Consider the following 19,264-nt stretch of genomic DNA (forward strand, 5'->3'; position numbering starts at 1 on the left):
AAATTTAAAAACTAAATTGTTACAAATTTAAAAGTAAAATAACTAAGGCTTGTTTGGTAAATTTTTTGTTTTAAAAAATGAAGCTTATTTCCTCCCAATTTCTTATACGGATTTGCATATTTGTTGAGTGCAATGATTGAAGTATTAGCCAAATTTTAAAAACAAAAACAAGTTTTCAAAAGTTAATTATTTTAGTTTTCAAAGTTAATTATTTTAATTTTCAAAATTTAGCTTGATTAAACAATTGGTAAAAGTAAATAACAAATGAAAAAATTTAGAGATGAAAATAGTATCTATATGCTTAATTTTCGAAAACAAAAATTTAAAAATCAAACCGTTATAAACGGACTTCACTGTTGTCAACTAAAATTTAAGAACTAACTTGTAAGGTTGAAGGACGAAAAGGGCTTTCTACCAAATTCTGTTTCTTTTACTTTCTTGAGCATAATGTACACAAATTTAAACTTATTAAATCGATAAGTTATGCTATTTATTTTTTAGAAAAAACAGTTTTATTTATTTTATTTTTTACCAATAAAAAAGAAATAACATCATTCAAAGGAAGAAAATAGATTAAAGGATGCCATAGAATTATAAACAGTAGCTAGCTCTGTTCTGTCATGCTCCCACAAAACCCGAATCTTATAAACCCAAAAAGCTCTGTGCTTTCCAATGGCCACACCATAATGACATCACAGCCTCAGCTGTGAACCACATCCAACAATAATCTCTTTAACGAATTCAAAAAGCGAAAACAAAAGCGAAAGAAAGAAGAAGACGATGAATCACACAGTTACAATTATAAAGAAAGACAGAAGCTTATATTAAAGAAAAGCAAAAAGAAAAAAAAAAAGAGAAACAGAGAAACAGAGTAGACCCATAAAAAAGTTCTCTAATCCAGTATGATTTGCGCCATGTTCCTCAATTTCATGACAACCCATCATTACGTCTTCATCTTTCCCTTTTCCCCTTTTAATTTCTTCATTCCCTCAACCTCGTTGGAAAACGAAAACCCTTCCTCGTTCAAATCGCCATTTCCCCCCTGTTTTCCCCTGTTTTTCCATCGATCGTCATGATGTCGCCTGAACGCTCGGCGGTGACCCCCTTTGAATTCCGGGCACCGCCGCCATCCCCCATCGGTACCAGTCGCCGCTCCTCCGTCACAAACGATGAGGTTCTCACAGAATTCCTCGAGCACTCGCTCCGTGTTCCCGATCTCGTTTTGCCCGAAAACATTTTCCCGAGGCAGAGATTTATTGAGAACCCACCGAGAATTGATTTTCGGATGATTGAATCGTCCGATCGTGATTCTGTTTTGAAGATTTTGGATTCGATGGCCAGCATTGGGTTTTTCCAATTGGTGAACCATGGGATTCCAGCGCAGCTAATTGGAGCAGTTGCGGCGGCGGCGGCTGCCGGGGTTTTTGGGATCTCGCCGGAGAAGAAGGTGGCGGTGGCGAGGTCACCGGAGAAGGCATATGGGTTTGAGGAGTATTGGCATGGAGAGGATGAGAGTGAACTGTGTGAAGAGTTTGTGTGGAGCAGAGATGAAGGTTTGAAAGTGGAAATGGAGGCCATTTCGCCATTTGGATATTCGAGTTTCAGGTGATTTTCTTTTCTTATTATCCAAATATCTGCCATCTACTTAATATTCATACTATTAAATCTCATTTTAAATTTTATGATCTAATCTTGTTCTAAATTTATCATTTATTTTTCAAACAAAAACAAACAAATAAACAAATTCTTTTGACCATATTTTTCAATTTTGTCTGGTTTCAATCTTACTGGTTTAAGTTTCAAAAATTTCAAGCAAATGCTACTTTGTAACGCAATTGAATTGAGTAATTAAATGGTATTGTGACATTTAAAAAATATTCAGTCCATATTGTAACAACTTTTTAATATTGTTTTTCAAAATTTGTATATATATAAATAGTTCGGCATATATTCTTTACCCTAAGGTTGGAACAGCTTAGCCATTTAAGTAAACTCTAACCTTTTCGAGTTAAATGTGTAGACCTTGTTTAGTAACTATTTAAGTCCTATTTGGTAATTATTTTATTTTTTATTTTGTATTTAAAAATTAAGTCTATAATACTATCTCCACTTCTAAATTTCTTTTTTGTTATCTATTTTTTACCAATAATTAACAAAACCAATTTAAATTTTGAAAACTAAAAAAGGTAACTTTCAAAAACTTAGTTTTTGTTTTTGGAATTTGGCTAAGAATTCAACAATTGTATTTAAGAAAGATGCACATTATTGTAAGAAATGGAGAGAAAATATGCTTAATTTTAAAAAACAAAAAACAAAAAACAAAATTGTTACCAAATGAGGCCTTAGTTTTTAACTTTTGAAAATTAAGTTTATAAACATCATTCTCAACTCTAAATTTTTTGTTTTGTTATCTACTCTTCTATCAATGTCTTCAAAGATAAAACCAAAATTTGAAGACTAACAAAAGTAGTTTTAAAAAGATTGTTGTTTTTGAAATTTAACTAAGAATTCAACTCTTCAACTTAAAAAATATGTAAAACATTATAAAAAATTGAGAGAAAATATATTTAGTAAAAATAAAAAATAAAAAACAAAATAGTTACCAAAATGTACCTTAAGTTTTCACATTCACATAAGTAAATTACTATAATAAAATACTATTCTCGAAATATTTAAACATCATATAATAATTTGAGGTGTTTGGGTCTCCAAGTTGAAGTGGATGGAATAGGCTAAGCTTACTCCATGTTTGAGACTTCAATTATAATAGTTGGTGTTTCGAACTATTATGAGGCACAATTAACTGTACTATTACTATTTCAAATACCTATTTATTACTGCGTTTATTGTTTCCCTCTTTGTTACGATATTTAACACAAACTATTATAACCCACACACTATAATAATCGATTTAGTATCCAAAATATCCTCTTATAGATCGATTTAAAAAAAAAAACGACACAAACATCTTAGAAAAGTACCGAATAATTCAAAACTCATATAAAAATTTTGTTTTAGAGTAACATTTGAGGGGGAAAAAATCCATTTCTAAAGACACTAATAGCAAAATTGAATTGAAATCTACAAACTTACCCAGAAAATTTGATAAACTCTGTCATCTCTTTGTCATCTAAATTTGTGGATGCAGCAAGAAAATGGAATGGATGACACAACTAACAGAGAAAGTGGGAGAGAAAATATTAGAAATTTTGGTGGAAAATAGTGGTGGGAAAGTTGAAAAAAAGGATGTAATTTTGGGGCATGGATCAGTGTGGTGTGTGTACAAGCAGAAGAAACAGAGAATGAATTGGAATGATGAATTAGAGAACTGTTTCAAACATGATGTGATCAGAATGCTTATAAGGGGAACTGATTTCTCTCATGCTTTTTGCTTCCATTTCTGCCATGGGTCTTCTCCTCTATTCCATGTTTACACCAAGAGAGGTTGGGTTTCTTTTGTACCGGATGAATCCGCCATTGTTGTCACAGTCGGAAATCATATTCAGGTACATCGTATGTCTAATTCTAGTTTGATAATGATTTTGTTTTGAATCACGACGGCTTCATTTTAAAGTAATTTTAAATAGGGTGAGATGAAAAAAAAGAATGCTCTAAAAGTTAAATTCCAAAACTTATAAGAATTAAATGGGTTAATATTGCATTTGTTTTTAAGGTAACTACAGATAAATTTTTATCTCTATTCATTAATGATGACATTTGATAATCCTCATATATATTTTTTTAAAAGTCAAATTAAGGATTTTTTCTTGCAATAAATTCCTTTTTTAAATTAAGTTAAATAAATTCTATGGTCACTATTTCTTATAATTAATTAGTTAATTTTTCATACGTCCTTGTCTCCATCTTCGTTTAGCTTATGAAAAAATATTTTCCATCCATCATCATCATATTGAAAGAATAAACACATGCACTATTTTTCTATTGATGCAATCATAGTTTATAGATGAGAATAGATAATACCTATTTTTTCTTTTGAGGTTAGAGGTTTAAATTCTCATAATTGCATTTGTGCGTACTAAAAGAAAGCTAGTTACTTTCCCTTTCAATGACAATCATATGGCTCAAACATGATCATTATGTCATAAACTTACTTTAATCCTAAACTTTATGGTTGAGTAATTTTTATATTTACATAACATGGGATTTAAATCCATCTACAATAAAGAAAGTAAGAGATGTGTTTTAATGGTTAAACTACACCTTTTTTCTGACAGAAAACTATACTACTATTGATAGAAGGAAAAGAAATTGAAAATCAATTCTTAATTAATGAACAAATGGGGTGAAAAAATAAAAACATTTCATAAATATAAAATCTATTCTTTATAATATAATATTACAAAAATGGGGCATCATTTGTTGAATAATGTGGATCCATTCCAAAAGTTGGTGTAATTATAACATAAATTAAAGTTGAATTAAGAATGGATTTGAAATATTTGATTAATGAAACAAAATGGTGTTAATTTGTACTAATCCCTATGTTTGCATTAATTTTCTGTATCTAAATAATTAAACCTCAGGCTTGGAGTGGTGGGCAGTACAAGCATGTGATTGGTAGGCCAATTTATAGAGATCATAACAAAGAAGAAGAAAGTGGGAGCAGCAGCAGCAACAATAATAATAATAATGGCATCTCAATGGCCTTTCTTTTTTCTCCAACTTCTTCTTCATCATCAAATGGCTCTGAACCCCTCAATGAAATTAGGACTCTTTCATTAGCCCATCAGGCTCTATTTGCTCTCTTCTTAACTCTTCTTTACAACTTTTTCTTTTATATTCTCAAATACATTTGACATAATTTGGCTTTGTTTCTATTCCTTTCTTTGATTTTATTTACCCATCTTCCATTTCAATGAGATATATATAATACAATCTTTCTTTAGTTTATTTTGAGTAAGTATGATCAGAGAACGATTCGAGTTGTTTTACTATCATATATTTGTATGTAAACTTGTAATTGAGACGTAAATCATCCTATTAAGCTACTTTGTTGCAATTAAATTATATTGTTGTTATATAACTCTTTTAGTGGCTGAATTTAATTGCAATAAATTTTTCAAGTTAGGTCTCAATATAATAATTGCAGTAACTTCATAGTTTAGGGTTGTAACCAAATATGTACAGTGGTGTCTCCTTTCCTTTAGATCTAACATAAAGCTTTTTATTATAATTCAATTAGTTCCCGCATTTAGCAAGAAAGGTAATTCTTTGGGGATGGTGCCTTTACAAAGAAAGAAATAGTATAGTTTTTTAAGATAACTTTGCTTCGTTTGATTCTTTCGGAGCTTTTGTTCAACGTACGTGTACAAATTACACTAAATTTTTTTTATAATTGCATCATTTTGTAGATTTTTAACAATTGAAAGACTCTTAGGAAATTCTCAGTTTTGATCCAAAAAGTTTTTTTTTTCCATTTAAAAGTAGTCTTTTTTTTTAAATCTACTTCTGTTTAACATCTTTTCCAACGGGAGGGATCCATCACATAAAAGTACAATTTTTTCCCTCAATTGAATTCAAAAGGATAAATCTTATCGCAAAGACTTCATCTTTCCATGGAAGTTAGAGTTTTGTACTTCTTTTTTTCATTGAGTTTTCAACCACTGTTGGACTCTCTTCTTGCAAAGATTCCTCTACCTCTATAAAAAAGACCCATCTTTCATGATCGTTGGATATCTTTCGTTTTTCTTTCACCTGATTCGGATTTTGACAAAAAGTACACAAGTACCATTTCTATTTTCTTTCTTTCTAAATAATTAATCAATTCTATTGTTTATAGGGGGAGTATATGTGATTTCTGGTAGGAATGTGTAGCGAGAAAACCCAAAACCTTTTTTTATCACGACATATTTGTCATTTTATCCTTTGAACTTTAACAAACTTAAAAGAACTTGTAAAAATGTTGGGTAATAGGGTAAGTGTTTGTATGAGTTTGATTTCACATTTTTTGGGGTGTATTGAACTTCACAAGACAAATATCTCGTGAAGTTATTTCGAATATTTGTCTTGTGAAAGCTCTTTGTCGTTTGCCTCGTAATGTTGAAAGATTGTCTTGTAAAGTTACTTGACGAGACCAAACACAAAACTCAACTCAACTTTATGAGAGATAAAATCAGTCTTTTGTCTCGTAAAGTTGAGTTCATTTCTATCTTTTGTCTCATGAAATAACTTCACAAGAAAAACATATAACTTTACCAGACAAGCGACAGGCTATCTGTTGTTTGTCCTAAAACTTGAAGTTTGTAAAGTTAAACATATTCTATTATCAACAAAGATGTTATTTGACATTACTTCAATAAAATTGTTACTGAATCTATAAATTGCACTTATAAAGTCTAAATCCAATAAACTAAGATCTATGGCTATTATATGAATACTTAAACTTTATGTGGAGACATAAAAGTGGATCAGGTTCAAGTAAATAGTCAAGACGATCTATGGTATACGAATAAGGTGCCTTATTCTGATAACACTATCGGATGCGACCCACTCTGTAGTTGTTACAATTTGTTGTAAGGTGCTACAAATGAAGTGATCCTAATTCGTTCATGTATTGACATGAGGGGTGGGAGCATCCTATGCAATGAGCTTGCGTAAGATTGGACTAAGAAATAAGTCACTCTTACTTTATAACGTTGTTTACTGTTTAAGACTAACTATTTCGCTTAGATGTCCTAAGTCACTCGACCTTAATCCTAAGCTAACTATGAATTCATGTTTATTCGGGATTATCTTTAGATTTGCATAGGTGAGGGTTGGCTCAACAGCGCCAGCTCAATAAGCCTTCCATTTCAAGGGTAAGATGGGATAGATAGCTGGGGACATAGGGTGCAAGAAGGAATTCATGCCTACTCGATTTAAAGATAGAAGAAAGATTATTCTCTTAAGTACTGAATCTAGGTCTTGAACAAGGGGTCTCACCCTCTCATTGGCCCAAGAGGAATCCAGTTTAGCGATTGGATCACAAACCAATTGTTCATTAGAGGATCAGTGGAACTTAAGGAGATGTAATATCGGGGGTAAAATAGCATATTGACCTCGCCGATATTACAAACAACCTGTGAAGGGTCGACTTACTGATTATGGTTAAATAAAGTGGACACAAATATATCTACCGTGAGGAGAGTACAACTATCGAGTTATAATGGTGTGACTTGATAGTTAAATTAATTTGGTCTAAAGAATTTTAGCCAATTAATCTTAAATCGTTGGAGCTCATGATCTGTAGGTCCATAAGATCCCTCTACTAGCTCGCAAAAAAAAAAAAAAAAAAACCTTGAACTAATAAATTGAGTGAATTGGAACAATATCAATTTGAAGTGTTCAAATTCAATTTGAAAATTCAAATTAGAGTTTGAATTTGAAGTGTTCAAATTCAATTTGAAAATTCAAATTAGAGTTTGAATTTGAATAGGTTCAAATTCAAATTAGGGTTTCTATAATTATATTTGATATAATTAATTAATATTTAATTTATTGAAATTAAACGGAATTAGAGAGTTTATAATATTTAAATATTGTTTTAAATATTAATGACATGATAGGCGTGTGATTAATTTTTATATTAAATTTTTATTTAATTAATTAAATATGTTTAATTAATTAAAAATAAAATTAATTTTTATTTTCAATTCAATTTGAGAAATCGAATTGTGATAATTTAAATTTAATTAATTATAAATTAATTAAATTAATTTTTATTTAATTTTAGAATTAATTAAAATTTGAATTTAAAATAACAAAATTTAAAACTGGAGGAGTTAGTGGAAAAGTCCACAAAACTCTAAGTAGGAGGTGTATCATCAATTACACACCTTGCCCAATGAATTTCAGGTTATTGAAGTGTCAATGTTGTTGAACTTCAGTGTTTGCATATGAATCAAATATAAAACCTCTTCAATTTGAAGATGTGATAAGAGTTTTTGCAGTTGGAAAAGTTCTTGTTGCAGTATTCTTCTTCTTGACAAAAACCCACTTTTTCCCTTCACAAATTCACTCCAATTTGGAGTTCCATCACTCAATTCAAAGTTGAGAATAGTAGAGAGATCTCTTGATGGTTCACTGTTGAGTTGAAGCTGAAATTATGTGAAGAGCAGCTTGGAATTGGGAGAATTCATCAAAAGGTATGTTGTTGAGAAACCCTCTTCTTAAATTTTTGTTTAAGCAAGCTTTTAGAACTCAAATTAAATGTAATTATTGGGCTTATTGATTTTGTTTACTTCCATTGCATGTTATTGAAGGAGTATACCAGCATGTAGAGGAAGCAACAAAGATCAATAAACATTCTAATTCATTAATTTTGGCTATAAATAAAGCATGCTCATACAATAATAAGAGGTTTCAAGTCATACCTTTGTAGAACTTCTTGGAACTCGAATTCAACTGCAAATCTTCTCCAATTCTTCTTGTGAACCACCTCAAGGTCTTCCCTACTATTCTCTTGGAACCTTAGATTGAGTTGTGGGACTCAAAATAAGTTTGAGCGAATGAAATTTAGAGAAGAAGCTCATTGATGCAACTTGAAGAACACTTCTTTAACCTTACAAGTTTTCAACAAAACTTCAGCAAGTTCATCAGGTATTGCATGCCCGATTTCCACTTCCATATTCTCTATTTATTGCAGGACATTCATACAAAGAAGAAGGTTGCATGAGGTGCAACTCATGCTTGGAGATTGAATCAAGATTCAAGTGGGTTTTGAGTCAACTACTTGGTTGAGTAGTGGAGAAATCCTATTTTTCTCATATTTGTGTTTTCCAGACTTTTCCAATATTAAATTGATTTCCAAAATCAATCTTAATTTGAAAATTGAAAACTTTATTAATTTTACAAAATTAATTTTCTAATAAAATTAATAATAAGTAATTAATTAAATAATTTAATTAATCCTAATTAATTTAATATGAAATATTAAATTAATTTTACACAAATTCCACCTTCACAAATCCCTATTCATGAATTTAATATTTAAATATTAATTAATTCTCCAATTTCATTTAATTCGAAAATTAAACACGTAATTATATTACATATAATTACTAATTCCCTAAATTCTAATTTGAACCTTTCAAATTAACTTATCACGCTATTCCAAATATAATCCATTTACAAGCTAGTAGGGGGACCTCGTTGACGTATAGATCATGGGCTCCAACGATCCGAGATTAATTGGCTAAACTCTTTACATCAAATTAATCCCCATTCGTTAACTAATGGGTCACTCCACTAAAGTCCATAGTTGCACTCCCCTCACTGTAGATATATTATGTCCACATGATTTAACCATAATTAGTAAGTCGATCCTTCACAGGTTGTTCATAATAACGGCGGGTCAAATGTCTGTTTTACCCTCGATTACGTCTTGTTCCTTAAGTTCCTACTTATCCTCTAATGAATAATTGGCTTGTGATCCAGTCACTAAACCAGATCCCTCTCAGCCTAGTGGAGAGTGGGGCCCCTTATTCAAGACCTGGATTCATTACTTAAGAGAACAACCTTTCTCCTATCCTTAAAGCAGGTAAGCGTGAATTCCGTCTTGCACCCTATGTCTCCAACTATCTACCCGGTCTTACCCTTGAAATGGGAGACTTATTGAACTGGCGCTGTTGAGCCAACCATCACCTATGAAAATCTAAAGATAATCCCAAATAAACAAGAGTTCATAGTTAGCTCAGGATTAAGATCAATTTACCTAGCTCATCTAAGTGAAATAGTCAGTCATATACAGTAAACAACATTATAAAGTAATAGTGACTTATTTCTTAGTCCGATCTTATGAAAACTCATTACATAGGACGCCCCCTCTCCTCACGTCAATATATGAACGAATCTAGATCACTTCGTTTATAGTATCTTTACAACTCTTTGTAAAAGCTATAGAGTGAGCAGCATCCAATAGTGCTACCAGAATAAGGCACCCAACCTTAATCATGTACTATAGACCGTTTTGGCTGTTTACTCGAATTTGATCCATCTCTATGTCTCTACATAAAGTTCAAGTATTCATATTATAGCCATGGATCTTAATTTATTGGATATAGACTTTTACGTATACAATTTATAGAATCAATAATAAGTTTATTGACTATAGAATATGTTTATCTTTTACAAACTGCGAATTTTTAGGACATAAAATCCAACAGTATCTTATCCTATCAATTGGTATCAGAGCGTGATTTAGGCACTTGGTTAGCATTAATTTGAGTTTTGATGGGTGTTTTTCATAAGTTGTATGAAAATGATGAACTGATATGGTTTTTCTGAGTTTTGGCATTGTTTTCTCTTAAATGTCTGTAATTTGATTGGAGTCATTAGAGTTGCAATTAAGTTGTAATTGAAGAAAGAGGTGAAGAAGGTCAAGCAACAGGAACTGGATTTTTAGCCACTGCCCAATACTCGATGCATGATACCATACTCGATGAGCAACTTGATGATATTTTGTGAAATACTCGATGCACGATGCTCATACTCAATGTATGATGTCATACTCGATGTTACTTGATGACATACTTGATACTTGAGGGCATACAAGATGCTTGATGGCATACTCGGTGCTTGATGGTACTCGATGGTTTTTGCCCGGTTCAGCCCAATTTTGAGCTTTGGAGGTTCGATTCGAGAGGTTCGGGTCCGGTTCAAGGCTGTTTGGGCCATTTAGAAGTGTTTTGGAGTCGATCTTTGCTGAATTTTGTAATAATTAGGCCTTTATTTGCTTGAAAATGCCAAAACTAAAATCATATCAATTTGTGTTTAATTATTTATGCATGTGATGTATGTTATAATTAAATAAATCTTGTATGTGCATAAAGTATATCATGTAGAATTAAAATCCCACCATAGGAAGCATGTTACATGCATTGAAAGTGTAGGAATGTATTAGCAATAGCGGAAGCACAAGGATCATCTAAACACTCTAATTCACTAATTTTGGAAAAATATAAAGCATAATCTTACAGAAAACAAATGAGTTTCAAGACATACCTCTTGTAGAACTTCTTCAAAGCTCATTCTCCAACTACTATCTTCTCCAAATCTTGTTGTAGACCACCTCAAGATCTTCCTTAATATTCTCTTAGTGCTCTTGATTGAGTTGTGAGACTCAAAACAAGCTTGAATCAAGGGATAAATGAGAAATGCTCACTGCAGTAATCTTGTTGAAGAACCCTTTCTTCAACCCGAATTTCTCTAAAATTCTCCATAGATTGCATGTTCAATTTTCACTCCAATCTCTTCATTATATTGCAGTCAACATGCAAAGGAGAGAGTTGCATGAGTTGCAGCTCATGCTTGGAAAAGACAAGGCAAAGAGAATGCCATTTGAGTGAGCAAGTTGAAAGATATGGATAATGGAAAATAACTTTTTCCATTTTGTGTTTTGATTTTCACTTTTTCAATTTTATCACAAAATCAAAATTTGATTTTATAAAATCTATTTTGATTTTAAAAAATGAAAATTTTAATTAATTAACAATTTTATCATAAAATCAAGAATGATTTTTCCAAAAACCATTTTTAATTTTAGAAATTGAAAAAAGAAATTAATTTCATAAATTAATTTTAAATAAAATTTAATTAAGTTAATATCAAATATTAAATTAATTTTAACACATATCCATCTTTATATATTTAAATTGTATTTAAATATATAAATTCTCCTACTTCGTTTAATTCTCAAATCAAACATGTAATTATATCTTACATAATTACTAATTCCCTTAGTTCTAATTTGAACATTTCAAATTAACTTATCATGCTATTCTAAAGCTAGTAGGTGGATCTCGCGGACCTACAGATCATGGGCCCCAACGATCCAAGATTAATTGGCTAAACTCAGTAGACTAGATTAATCCCCATTTGTTAACTAATGGATCACTCTACTAAAGCCCATAGTTGCACTCTCCTCATGGTAGATATGTTATGTCCACATGATTTAACCATAATCAACAAGTGGACTATTCACAGGTTGTTCGTAATAATTGTTGGGTCAAATATTTGTTTTACCCCCGAGATTACGTCTTATTCTTCAAGTCCCTACTGATTCTCTAATGAACAACTGGTTTTTTATCCAATCACTAAACCAAACTCTCTCAGCCCAGTGAGAGAGTGGGGCCCCTTGTTCAAGACCTTGATTCAATACTTAAGAGAACAACCTTTTCCTATCCCTAAATCGGGTAGGCGCGAACTCCGTCTTGTACCCTATGTCCCCAGCTATCTATCCAATCTTACCCCTGAAATGGGAGTCTTATTGAGCCGGCGTTGTTGAGCCAACCATTACCTATGCAAATCTAAGGGCAATCTCGAATAAACAGGAGTTCATAATTAGCTCAAGATTAAGATCGAGCTACCTAGGTCATCTAGGTGAAATAGTCAGTCTTAAACAATAAACAACGTTATAAAGTAAGAGTGACTTATTTCTTGGTCCTGATCTTATGCAAACTCATTGCATAGGACGCCCCCACTCCTCATGTCATAACATGTACGAATTAGGATCACATCATATGTAGCACTTTACAACTCTTTGTAACAACTACAGAGTAGGTCGCATCCAATTGTGTTACCAGAATAAGGTACCCAACCTCATTCATGTACCATAGATCATTTTGACTATTTACTCAAACCTAATCTACTTTTCTGTCTAAACATAAAGTTCAAGTACTCATACAATAGTCATAGGTCTTAATTTATTGGATTTAGACTTTCATACAATTTATGAAATCAATAATAAGTATATTGATTATAGAATATGTTTATCATTTTACAAACTGTGAGTTTTAGGACATAAAATCCAACAGAAAGTATGTTATAAAGTGTTATAATATATAGTATGCATGTATAGGGTTTCAAATGTTTTAATATAAATGTTATATAATAAATGTTGAATGCTTTTGATGTATGTTATGGATGCTTAACATGTCTAAAATTTTGTAAATTGTTATAAAATTGGGTTAGACATTTAAAATCCTTAACAAAGATAAGTTGCATGTTCACGTAGGTTAATCACCTATTTTAATAGTTAAAATAGGCCGACATCTTGTAAATTTTTTTTACAAACTCAACATGTATATAATCTTGTCTAAGGCAGGGGGTACTTAAGTTGACGGTCTACGGAATACCTCTTACTTGGTGATTATGGCCGAATAATTGAGCGTTGGTAAACAGTTTTATGAGCACTATGTGAGCGATTGTGAGGTTTTAAAATTGGTTTATTACCTAGACATCATAGGTTAAATCCAAATATAAATATTATACTTGGATAAACACCTAAACTTAGGTTGTTTAATTAGCCAAAACAAACCTGAGTAAAAATATACCTAAACAAATATTGGACGTTGTGATTCCTATGGTCTCTTCCATTTGTTTCTTCCATTTGTGTCCTGTGGTCTCTTCCATTTGTTTGGACGTTGTGATTCCTATGTTGCGCCTGCTTGTCATCTTTAAATCGACCTTCCTAGTTGTTTAACGATGGCTATCCCCTCGGAGGGTTGTAACTAGGATTTGGAACAACTCAAACTCCAGAAATGGATAGGATTTCTTAAGTCGTTTTCTAATCTTGACTTTCCAATTCAGTAGCATTGTTGGGGCCATCCTCTAAGGTCTGAAAATGGAGGATTACACTTACAGAATTACTAAAGTGTTAATAAGTTCTGACAAAAAATGATAGCTAAAATGACTATCGGAATATGAGTTATTCTGGAGATAGTATTTAGTCAAGATTGTCTTGCTTTAGTGAAGGAGTATTTAATTGCCTATCAGTAACTCTTATTCTGACCCACTATAGTATCGTTGCAAATAAATAATGATTGTGAGTACATTGTTACTTTTTGCTGAAACTTGATTTGGATTTAGTTGCAATTTACTAATAAGAATATGTTTAAAATTCCAGCATGTCGAATTCTTCTAAAATACTCGCTCCGCTTTAATTAATGGTAATAACAATTCAACATGCAAATTACTAGCAAATGATGATTCAAACACTAGAAGAAATTTGGGCTTTAATGTCGGTTGGAAAAAGTGAATCAGATGTATAATGTCGATTTAAAAAAAATACGAATCTTTAATGTCGGTTTAAAATTGATATTAAAGGTGTAATTTTTTTTCTCATTTTATTAAATAATAAAACCCTATATCGCCGCCTCCTTTTCGATCTCTTACGCCCAAACCCTATCTCGCTTGCGCCCGTCCTTCACCCTTCTTCGTTCGTTCATCGATCTCCTTCACGCCTTCGATCTCCTTCATGCCGTCGATCAACCGTGTCCGTCGATCTCCTTCACGCCGTCAATCTTCTTCTTCGCTTGTCCGTTGATCTCCTTGACACCGTCGTTCGCCCGTGTCCATCGATCTTCTTCACGCCGTGCCCGTGTCCGTCGATCTCCTTCTCTTCCGTGAGAGGTGATTATTTAAACCTCTGATCATTTACAACTTCTCTTCCAACTATATTGATCTCCTTCACGTCGTCGACGTGAATGAGGACTGTAGACCTCGTAGTCTCTGATGTTGAATGATTTAAGTTTGAGCAGTATTGGAATTTTGATGTTTTTGTTGATTCTCATTAGTTTTTCAATTCCCCCAATTTTTGCTGTTTAATTTCTTTTTTCCTTTTCATATACATTCTTTCACAAAACCATTTACAGGGTTATTCTGAATAATCTTTGATTTCAAATGATAATAGTAGCAAGTGAAATTTTTGATACAATGTAAATTATATACATGTTTGTGAGCAAATTTCTTTTGAATTCATCGCTTAGCTTGTAAAATGAGTTTATTATGTTGATGACATTTTATTCATTTGATTTTGGTTACTACAGTTTTTCAAGTATAGAACCAAAGGGGAAGGGAAAATTTTATTAGGAGTGTTAATTACTTAACAGATGATGTATATTTTACTTTTTCTTATATAAATTCGCAATTTCTATAGATTGTGTTAATGGCATTAATTTGACTTCTCAATTGTTGTTTGTGATAATGCCTGATTGAATAAAACCCAATAATTTTAGTAGAGAGAGTGTGAGATTGTTGGATGGTTAGGGTTAATAATTGAAGTCATTTTTAGCTTGCCCACTTGAGGAAATGACATCTCCCAAACTTATAGATTAAGCCCTATGGTCATTGAGACATGTTCAAGCTTTTACTTCTAAGTTGTAATTGTTTCTTGTTTTTACTTCTTCTTCTCTTCTTTCATGTTTTTTTTTTAAAGTTTACTTTCTAGTTTAATCCTCTCCTATTGGGATGTTCTGCAAACCACCAAATCAAATCCATAAATTGACATCCAATTCTCTCTCTCTCTCCATAAACTTTTTTAGTGTCAAGCTGATGGTGTGTTGAGAATCATATTTTACAATCATAATTTTATACTTTTAAATCTTCCCTTGTTATTGTTTTTTTTTTTTTTTTTTGTAGATTAAGTTGCATATTTTACAATCATGGATAAGTCATGGATGAAAATGAATAGAATGTCAGCTGAGTATGGTTTAGGGGTCGAGGTGTTTATTAAAAATGGTCTACAACATTCAAATATACCTAATGTCATGAGTTGTCCATGTTTGAAGTGTGTTGATGCAAAGACTCTAGATGTGAACAAAATAAGAGAACATTAATTCTTTAATGGTATAGATCAAAGTTATCAGACATGGATTTTTCACGGTGAATCATTACCGATTAAGAGAAATAATGAAAATATGTCTACTAGTGAAAGAGACAAAGTTGATGAGGGTAATGTTGATGTTGATGATACAATTGGAATGTTTGAGGATGTATATAATAACTATTTTAGTGGAAAATCTGAAAATTTTGAAGAATTATTAGATGATGCAAAGAAACCATTGTACCCAAATTGTAAAACTTTTTTCCAAAATATCTACATTGGTAAAGTTATATAATTTAAAAGCTAAATTTGGATGGAGCGATAAGAGTTTCACTGAGTTGTTGGAATTAATTCATTACATATTACCTAGTCCTAATGAAATTCCAACTTCTACTTATGAAGCAAAAAAGATGTTGGGTACTCTTGGAATGAAGTACGAGAAGATTCATGCATGTAGAAATGATTTTTGCTTGTTTAGAAAAGAACTCTCTAATGCAAATATATGCCCCATTTGTGGTACGTCAAAATGGAAGCTTAAAAAAAAATTTAAACAAAAGGGCTAAGAATATCCCAACAAAAAATCATGTGGTATTTCCCCCCAATTCCAAGATTTGAAAGAATGTTTCGAAGTAAAGAAATAGCAAGTTTATTGACGTGGCATGCTAAAAAAAAAAGAAACAGATGGTTTAAAAAGAAACAGATAGTTTATTAAAACATCCCAAAGATGCCCTATCGTGGAAAAAAATAGACAATTTGAGGCCAGAGTTTGGGTCAAAACCTAGAAATCTTCGTCTTGCTCTTTCGACAGATGGGGTAAATCCACATGGAGATCTTAGTAGTAGGTATAGTTGTTGGCCAGTGATGTTAGTGACGTATAATCTACCTCCATGGTTGTGCATGAAGCGAAAATTTTTTATGCTGACGGCACTAATATCTGGTCCTAAATAACCAGGAAATGACATAGATGTTTATTTAGCTCCGTCAGTAGATGACTTGAAAAAACTTTGGAAAAATGGGGTACAATGTTACGATGCATATGAAGAACAACGTTTCATGCTTAAAGCCATTTTATTATAGACCATTAACGATTTTCCTGTGTATGGTAACTTGTGTGGTTGTACAGTTAAAGGATATCATGCATGTCCAATTTATGGAGAGAATACTTCATCCACTTATTTATCAAAAGGGAAAGGGATGACATATCTCGGGCATCGCAAGTTTCTACCCCACCGTCATCCATATAGGAAACAAAAGAAAGCTTTTAATGGCGCACAATAATTAGCATTTGGTCCAAAACCATTGAGCGAGGAAGAAATTCTCGCAGAAACAAGTAAGTATCAATATTCATTTGGTAAGAAAAGTATCAAAGAAAAGCATAGTGGAGATAGCACTTCAACTTATTGGAAGAAAAAATCTATTCTTTTCGAGTTAGAATACTAGAAGTATCTTGATGTGTGACATTGTTTAGACGTGATGCATATTGAAAAGAATGTATGTGCAAATCTTATTGGCACATTGCTTGATATTCCTGGTAAAGCAAAAGATGGAATAAAGACTCGATTAGATTTGGTGGAACTGAACATTAGATCAGAGTTAGCCTCTCAAGTAGGAGAGAAAAAAGTCTTTTTATCTCCCACATGTTATACATTAACACGAGCTGAGAAATTGAGCTTTTGTAAGGTACTATCAGAAATTAAAGTACCTGAAGGCTATTCATCGAACATTCAAAGTTTAGTGTCGCTCACAGATTTAAAACTTTACGGACTTAAGTCGCCTAACCATTACGTTCTTATAAAACAATTATTACTGGTAGCCATTTGTGATATTTTACCCAAACATGTAAGACTTGCAATTACTCGCCTATGCTTCTTCTTTAATGCTATATGTTGCAAGGCGATCGATTCATCTCAGTTAAAGGGTATGCAAGAGGATATCATTGTCACTTTATGCCTCTTAGAGAAGTATTTTCCTCCATCATTCTTCACAATAATGGTATACCTTGTAGTGCATCTCGTAAGAGAAGTTGAGTTTTATGGACCTGTTTATTTGAAGTGGATGTATCCTTTTGAACGATACATGAAAGTGTTGAAAACTTAAATAGAAATCGACCAGAAGGATGTGTTGGAGAAAATTATATTGTTGAAGAGACTATAGATTTTTGTTGTGAATTCGTATCTGGTGTTAATTCTATTGGGCTAAACTCATCAACAAAGAAAGCGAATTCAAACATTGATAGATCATTTGTCAACTATTTCTTTTATCAGATCGAGTAAGGATGAGTTGGATCAAACTCATCTTTATGTCATTAAAAATGTAAATGATGTGCTTCCTTACGTTGAGTATGTAGATCTCCATCTTATTCTCGTTTTAGGTTACTTGATTATTCAATAATCTACTAACTTTGTCATTTATAATAGGCAACATATGGATATTTTGTCTAAGCTCAATTCTGGTAAAAATAAAAGTAAAAAGTGGCTTCAGGAAGAACATAATCATACATTCAGTTGGTGGTTGTCCACATGGGTAATCTCTAGAGACCTACTATTTGATGTATAATTGTTAACTACTAAAATATTATGAAATATATCGTAGGTTGCACTAGCACTCGAAGTTCCCAAAAATTCCATATTGCCTTCTTTGAGATAGATAGTTAATGGACCTTGTCCAACTGTGGCAAAATATTATGGTTATGCGGTCAATGGTTACTACTATCACACAAAGAATTGCGAAGATGTTAGGAGGATTCAAAATAGTGGAGTTAGTATAACGGCTACCACAATGCAAGTCTTTAGTGCTAAGGATAAAAGGACCGTCATGTCAGATATGACCTTTTATGGTGTAATACAAGAAATATGGGAGCTTGACTATCATGGATTATCATTTATTTTATTCAAATGTAATTGGGTTGAGAATAAAATGGAGTCAAAACAGACGAGTTTGGGTTTACTATTGTGGACCTCAATCATATTGGACATAAATCAGACCCATTTATTTTAGCCTTTCAAGCAAAACAAGTGTTTTATGTAAAAGATCCCACAAATTCGGGTTGGTCAATTGTTTTAACATCTCCACAACGAACAATTGAGGATGATTTTTATGAAGATGAAATAGGAGATATGCTACAAGAGTGTGGTTATGAAGGTATGCAAAGAATGCCTAATGTTGATACATTTACTGAGATTGATGATACAACATCCACATACATTAGACCTGATTGTGAGGGTGGATGGATTGATGGGTTGATAAATAATATATTAAACATGGTATGTCATTTACTATGGTTATATGTATTTAAATATTAAGATTATATGTTTTTTGTGTGAGTAATGTTTTTATTTTTTTATTTTTTTTCAGATTGACATGGAAACTTCAACAAGTAGCAATGAGGATGATAGAAATATGATCCCACAAAAACATAGTAGAATAAGTATACCATGTGGCTCAACTACAATGTTTGAGTTGGCATAAATAAGGACATCTAGACAACGGTTGACCATCGATTATAATGAACATGGACAATCGGTTGGATCTTGAGCAAAGAAGATGTAGAGTTATATAGGAGTTTGTGTTCGACAACAAATTCCTATAACGTATGATTCTTGGAAAAAAGTTCCAAACCATTTAAAAGCAAACTTTTTGATTGTGTAGCGGTATGTTTTCTAA

At 32.1% G+C, this 19,264-nt stretch overlaps 1 protein-coding gene across 1 annotated transcript; it reads left to right on the top strand.

Moving 5' to 3' along the window:
* The first annotated feature begins 642 nt into the window (after window positions 1–642).
* LOC120073645 lies at window positions 643–4,996 on the top strand. The gene is made up of 3 exons (XM_039026452.1): window positions 643–1,605; window positions 3,149–3,506; window positions 4,545–4,996. Exons 1-3 carry the CDS (start codon window positions 1,073–1,075, stop codon window positions 4,815–4,817), a joined length of 1,164 nt encoding a protein of 387 aa, XP_038882380.1. The 5' UTR covers window positions 643–1,072; the 3' UTR covers window positions 4,818–4,996.
* Window positions 4,997–19,264: the final 14,268 nt, after the last annotated feature.

Source organism: Benincasa hispida, chromosome 1 (assembly GCF_009727055.1).
Source record: "Benincasa hispida cultivar B227 chromosome 1, ASM972705v1, whole genome shotgun sequence".
NCBI classification, from domain to species: Eukaryota; Viridiplantae; Streptophyta; class Magnoliopsida; order Cucurbitales; family Cucurbitaceae; genus Benincasa; species Benincasa hispida.

What these genes read in the sequence shown, in the direction of transcription:
- LOC120073645 (XM_039026452.1), top strand. Translation starts at nt 1,073, where the DNA reads ATGATGTCGCCTGAACGCTCGGCGGTGACCCCCTTTGAATTCCGGGCA. An exon ending in TTTGGATATTCGAGTTTCAG is followed by an intron (nt 1,606 to 3,148) that starts GTGATTTTCTTT and finishes TTGTGGATGCAG; the next exon opens with CAAGAAAATGGAATGGATGA. An exon ending in CAGTCGGAAATCATATTCAG is followed by an intron (nt 3,507 to 4,544) that starts GTACATCGTATG and finishes ATTAAACCTCAG; the next exon opens with GCTTGGAGTGGTGGGCAGTA.